At 47.6% G+C, this 7,092-nt stretch overlaps 1 protein-coding gene across 1 annotated transcript in view; it reads right to left on the bottom strand.

Moving 5' to 3' along the window:
• IL27RA (interleukin 27 receptor subunit alpha) overlaps positions 1-7,092 on the bottom strand; it is a 77,304-nt gene that overhangs the window by 9,991 nt on the left and 60,221 nt on the right. The window contains exon 13 of the mRNA XM_089652648.1: positions 4,896-5,071. Coding sequence (XP_089508774.1) covers positions 4,896-5,071 — 176 coding nt within the window. The remainder of the gene's footprint in view (positions 1-4,895; positions 5,072-7,092) is intronic.

Here is a 7,092-nt window from a genome sequence, read left to right as displayed (position 1 = left end):
TGAAAATCCAGTGTGTGCGCAGATGTGCTGAAGGTCTCTGTCCCTCCTTCGAGACTTGGCAGAGATCAGCGTCACATATTTGCGCATGCAGGAAAGAAAGGTGCCAAGTGCTGCAAACCAACACAACTTGACAGTCGGTATAGTAATAGCAGTCTCAGCTTAGTTCCATCCAGGGGCAGACTGACCATTGGGGAACTCGGGAACTGCCCGAGGGCCCGGAGTCAGTAGGGGGCCCCATGAGATGTCCCTGGTACCTTTCATAGGCTTTTTTGGGTGTGATTTGAGTGTGGGCAAGGACACAGGGGCCCCATGATCCCCTATTGCCCGGGGGCCGCATGAGTTGTCAGTCTGCCCCTGGTTCCATCCAACGCGTTTCACCCTAACACTGCTTTCTGATGTAATTTTACATCTTTGCACATGCCAAGTTTCCCTGTGCATGCGCAGATAACTGAGATCTGGGACTTCCATAACTGCAGCTTCTTCGCGCATACGTGTGGTACTACCTTTGTGTGTGCAGATATGCTGCAGGTCTCTGCTGGGTCTTGAAGGCCGGACAGAGACCTTTCCCATATGGGCATACACATTGCAACCGGTGACGTGCCTGCGCCATGAGGCACCAGGAGTGCAAAGCCATTTTTGCCTAGGCATAAGAAAGTGATGCGCAGCACAAAAAAGTGAAAAACACCTAAAGGGTTAGTTCACCTAAAGGTGAACTTACACAGGACACCCTCCTCACCCCCCCCCCCCCAGTCCCCACTGTATTTACCTCCAGGGTTGCTGAGCTGTCAGCACCCCCGCAGCCAGTCCAGCGGTCCAGGGATTTGAAATCCTTGCTCATCTGTGTGCAATGCTACCAGGATGGACAAGATCGATTCACTATGGCGGTGCTGATCAATCAGAATTTATCTTGTCTGTCCCATAAGCACTGCACAGAGAAAAGGGAGAAGAGTGTGGATTTCAAGTTCTTGGACCACTGGACTGACTGTGGGGGTGCCCAACAACCCTGGAGGTAAATACAGAGGGGACTGGGGGATGTGGAGGGTGTCCGGTATTAAAAATTAATCTAATTGTGGGGAGGGAGCTGGAGCCAGGTGAAAATGACTTGTTTTTTGGGATATGGTCTTTAAAGTTAAAGTGTTACTAAACCCCGGACCCTGCATTCACTATATCTGGTCTCTCCCCGGACCCTGCATTCACTATATCTGGTCTCCCCAGACCCTGCATTCACTATATCTGGTCTCCCCGGACCCTGCATTCCCTATATCTGGTCTCCCCGGACCCTGCATTCACTATATCTGGTCTCCCAGGACCCTGCATTCACTATATCTGGTCTCCCCAGACCCTGCATTCACTATATCTGGTCTCTTCAGACCCTGCATTCACTATATCTGGTCTCCCCAGACCCTGCATTCACTATATCTGGTCTCCCCAGGACCCTGAATTCACTATATTTGGTCTCCCCAGGACCTTGCATTCACTATATCTGGTCTCCCCAGGACCTTGCATTCACTATATCTGGACTCCCCAGTACCCTGCATTCACTATATCTGGTCTCCCCAGGACCTTGCATTCACTACATCTGGTCTCCCTGGACCCTGCATTCACTATATCTGGTCTCCCCCGGACCCTGCATTCACTATATCTGGTGTCCCCGGACCCTGCATTCACTATATCTGGTCTCCCCGGACCCTGCATTCACTATATATGGTCTCCCCGGACCCTGCATTCACTGTATCTGGTCTCCCCAGGACCCTGCATTCACTATATCTGGTCTCCCAGGACCCTGCATTCACTGTATCTGGTCTCCCCAGGACCCTGCATTCACTATATCTGGTCTCCCCGGACCCTTCATTCACTATATCTGGTCTCCCCGGACCCTGCATTCACTATATCTGGTCTCCCCAGGACCCTGCATTCACTATATCTGGTCTCCCCGGACCCTGCATTCACTGTATCTGGTCTCCCCGGACCCTTCATTCACTATATCTGGTCTCCCCGGACCCTGCATTCACTATATCTGGTCTCCCTGGACCCTGCATTCACTATATCTGGTCTCCCCGGACCCTGCATTCACTGTATCTGGTCTCCCCGGATCCTGAATTGACTATATCTGGTCTCCCAGTATCCTGCATTCACTATATCTGGTCTCCCCAGTACACTGCATTCACTGTATCTGGTCTCCCTGGACCCTGCATTCACTATATCTGGTCTCCCAGGACCCTGCATTCACTATATCTGGTCTCCCCGGACCCTGCATTCACTATATCTGGTCTCTTCAGACCCTGCATTCACTATATCTGGTCTCCCCAGACCCTGCATTCACTATATCTGGTCTCCCCAGGACCCTGCATTCACTATATTTGGTCTCCCCAGGACCTTGCATTCACTATATCTGGTCTCCCCAGGACCTTGCATTCACTATATCTGGACTCCCCAGTACCCTGCATTCACTATATCTGGTCTCCCCAGGACCTTGCATTCACTACATCTGGTCTCCCCGGACCCTGCATTCACTATATCTGGTCTCCCCCGGACCCTGCATTCACTATATCTGGTGTCCCCGGACCCTGCATTCACTATATCTGGTCTCCCCGGACCCTGCATTCACTATATATGGTCTCCCCGGACCCTGCATTCACTGTATCTGGTCTCCCCAGGACCCTGCATTCACTATATCTGGTCTCCCAGGACCCTGCATTCACTGTATCTGGTCTCCCCAGGACCCTGCATTCACTATATCTGGTCTCCCCGGACCCTTCATTCACTATATCTGGTCTCCCCGGACCCTGCATTCACTATATCTGGTCTCCCCAGGACCCTGCATTCACTATATCTGGTCTCCCCGGACCCTGCATTCACTGTATCTGGTCTCCCCGGACCCTTCATTCACTATATCTGGTCTCCCCGGACCCTGCATTCACTATATCTGGTCTCCCTGGACCCTGCATTCACTATATCTGGTCTCCCCGGACCCTGCATTCACTGTATCTGGTCTCCCCGGATCCTGAATTGACTATATCTGGTCTCCCAGGACCCTGCATTCACTATATCTGGTCTCCCCAGGACACTGCATTCACTATATCTGGTCTCCCTGGACCCTGCATTCACTATATCTGGTCTCCCAGCACCCTGCATTCACTATAAGTGGTCTCCCCGGACCCTGCATTCACTATATCTGGTCTCCCCGGACCCTGCATTCACTATATCTGGTCTCCCAGGACTCTGCATTCACTATATCTGGTCTCCCACAGTACACACAACATGGAAGTGCACTTAGGTTAGTAAATATAAACTGTTAAATGCCTTTTCTCATCAGCAGTTAGAGCAGTCTTGTGACTTCTATCAGTGTCCAGCAGAGCACTGGTAATAGCTCGTAGGAGTTTTCATTCTGCTCTAGGAGGATGCAGGACTCCTGACCCCAATCTGGACAGTGCTGATTGGCCCTGTGCTGATCACATGTACTCTCCCAAGTAAAAAAAAAAAAACCTCTCTAGCAATACACACCAAACTGAGCATGTGCAGAGTGACTCCACACAATATGTCTTATCAGGAGATAAGAGGGGGACACTGGAAGAAAGGGGAGGAACAGAGAAGTCAGGATCAAACATCCTTTTTACATAATGCAGAGGATTAACCCCTTAGGTTCCACAGTGAGTATAACAAGCATGCTTTACTGCATATACAGACTGATTGTACTGTTGTGGGTTTAGTAACACTTTAAATTCCAAGCTACAAAAACAATTCATTCATTTTCCTTCCTATAGAACTACAAATAATATTTTCAAGACCGTATTGCCAAATAGACAGGTCTACAATATTAGGAAAAACTACTCTGGTCTATAAAGATGTCAAGCCTTTGTTACACTGCATTACTCAGTGACATTTCCAGGCTGGCTGTATGTGTCATATACAAGATCACCTGCATTTTCACAGCTGCTCCCGCTACAGTATGTAATACATAGGAATTCTGGGCTGTCATTTTGACAGCTGGTAATTGCCAGTAATAGCAGCAGGGGGAGCAGTGGCAGGAGGAGAGGGGCTGAACATAGACAGAGATATGTCCTAAAAACTTTGTGGATGTTTTATTTTTTTTTTAGGACAAATATAATACATTTAAAATACTCAAGTGGTTCAAAACATTAACAATAACATATAAAGCCATTTATAACTCTGCCCCAAATTACATCACTGATCTTGTCTCCAAATATCACCCAAACTGTTCTCTCCGCTCCTCGCACAACCTCCTGCTCTCTAGCTCCCTTGTCTCTTCCTCCCATGCTCGTCTCCAGGACTTCTCCAGAGCTTCCCCCATCCTTTGGAATTCTCAACCCCAATTTATCAGACTATCGCCTACTCTGCTCACTTTTAGGCGATCTCTGAAAACCTATCTCTTCAGGGAAGCCTATCCTGCCCTCAGCTAATAATGGAATCTTCTACTCTTCCAACCAGTCCATCCCCCACAGTTATTACCTTTTGTAGTACCACTAGCCCCTCCCTCCTAGATTGTAAGCTCCAAGGATCAGGGCCCTCCTATCCCTCTTGTATTGAACTGTATTGTTGCTGTATTGTCTCCTGTTATATTGTAAAGCGCTGAGCAAACTGTTGGCGCTATATACATACATATAAATACGCCCCCTAGGAGGTGGCTTTCTAGCGGGGCACACACTAGAGAGGAGGAGCCCCGGCGGGGGACCCGAGAAATGGAGGTTCGGGGCCACTCTGTGCAGTTGCATTGCACAGAGCAGGTAAGTATAAACCTGTTTGTTATTTCAAAGAAAGGCATTTACAATCACTTTAATTGCAATAGCAATCAAAATAGTCTGTATGGTTGAAAAAAGTGTTAAAAGGAAACATTTGTAGAAATGATATTAAAACATACAACGGGGTTACCATACCTGCTGTGGTTCCAAAAACTTAGTGCTGATGGTGGCACCATTAAATTTATTTTCTGGCTTTGGGATCTTTGGCCACACAGCCAGAAGGAGGGGATGTATGAAGATAGCCGCTGCTAGAATGCCTACGCCGATCAGAGACACCAAGGGCAAAGTGAGTCTGTGCAGATTCCGCTCTCCTGAGATATCACAGACATAAAGGGAAAAAGAGGAAACCATTTGATGAAATACAAAAGGGACAGTGAACCAAACAATTATATGAAAGTATATCTCATGACTAGTGCACCCGAGATAGGTTCATCCAGACCCCACTACACCACCGTTACCCTTCCATACCAATCCCCTTTACTTACTATACTTACAGAAAACACAACACCAATTTTGGAGTAAAATGGCCAACACGGCCTTTTATTAACAAATCAAGTTTAAACACATCAACCATTCCTTATAACAGAAAACATAAAGAGTTGTCGTTGGTCTTTGAAGGCACCCCCAAAACGATCCGAAATGCACCTGCGGACCCCATATAACACCAGGCCTCCAGCCGCAACCAACCAGCTCGGAGACAACCATACCGTCCGCAGTGCAGCACCACCACCTTCCAGTTAAACCTTGGTTAACTGGGAATGTTCCCGGGCACACCATACCAACGATGGGTCCCACACCATTTTGTACCTCCAAGATAAGAACTGCCTCCAAAGACCAACCACCACCCAGGAACCGAAATAACCCCCCCCCCAGGAGGAACACAACACTCACCAAACAGGGAGGGCGGGAGGGAAACTCTCTCTCCCATGTCCAGCTCCAACTGATGCCCCTCCCCAGGACACCCCACCCTAAAGTGCAGAAGACCCCACCTACACTCTCCTCTACCAACCAGATCCCCCAGCTATCCTTTACCAACCCTAATACTATCATTAACCCTTACACGTCATCCTTCCCACTCTGGGCCTAGTCATGCCTGCCCTGCGCTAATTCTTTTCTTCTTTTATCGCTGCGGGCATTTCTGGACAATTAAAATGTAAATTTGGTACTGTAGGGTGTGGTTGCAATCCTCAACAGTTTTGGTCATGTGTGTCTCTTTGGGGAGATTTTCCTTCACTTCCTGCCTTGTAGATACAACTGGAAATAAGGGAAACTCTATCCAAAGTGAGGGAAATACCCTTAGAGCTGTCACTAGGAAATGTTTCCCCATAAGAACATTTCCCTCTATTCCTCTTCTGGTGACAGTTTTGGATTTTCTATACATTTTCTGTTCCATTGACAATGGTCTTCAGTACAAATAAAGAGGGTGAATCTCCCCATTGAGAAGATACGGGTAGCACTAAAAACCTGACATAGGCTTGAATCCCTCTCAACTACGTCTAAACCAGAGGTCTCCAAACTTTTCAAAGGGCTGGTTTATGGTCCTTCAGACTTTAAGAGGGCCGTAGTGTGGCCAGCGGGGGTAGGTATGTTTCGTGCCCAGCATCGGTGAGAATTAACATGGGCTCAGGGATGGTGGTCAGTAGGAGGAAGAGTAGTACCCCATCATTGGTAATAATGAGAGGAATAGTGCCCCATAAATGTTATCAGTGGAAGAAATAGTGCCCCATTGTTGATTCAAGTACCCCATGGTACGGATAAAGGGTAGCAAAGGGCCACATCCGGCCCTCGGGTCACAGTTTGGAGACCCTTGGTCTAAACTACACAAAAGTTGGCGATAGATACATTTTAAAAGGTCAGTCCATGCAAAAATAATATAGTAATCATATACTGTATATGGAGTCTGGTGGTTTGAGCTACTTACTGGTTCCATATATCTGTTTGGAATCTAAATTTAGTATTTGTTTGGATAAAATAGGAAATAAATAGAACCTCAGATAGAATTTTTTTTTTACATGTTCCCACTGGGAAGATTAACCCTTTGTAAGTGATCCAGTGATCATTGTCACAGGGCAGAAAGTGACGGAATCCAAATTTTTGTCACCGAAAAAGGAAGTGTGGACAGGACTTCCAAAGGGGACACCTGTTCTGGTGACAACTAATAAGCTCTCCTATCACTTCCTGTTATGACCTGGCACAGGGCACTGAAAGCAAAAAATTTGGACATTCTTTAGCCAGGAAATGAGGTGGGTTCTGATTTGCTGCAGACGATAATGCACACTGTGAACAGCTCACAGTGTGCACTGAAATCAGAGTAAGTGTTTTCAAAGCAGGA

This window comes from Staurois parvus, unplaced genomic scaffold, assembly GCF_062004578.1.
Source record: "Staurois parvus isolate SC_StPar_1 unplaced genomic scaffold, SC_StPar_1.0 ptg000689l, whole genome shotgun sequence".
Lineage (NCBI taxonomy): Eukaryota > Metazoa > Chordata > Amphibia > Anura > Ranidae > Staurois > Staurois parvus.
This window is presented reverse-complemented; position numbering and strand designations above follow the sequence as displayed.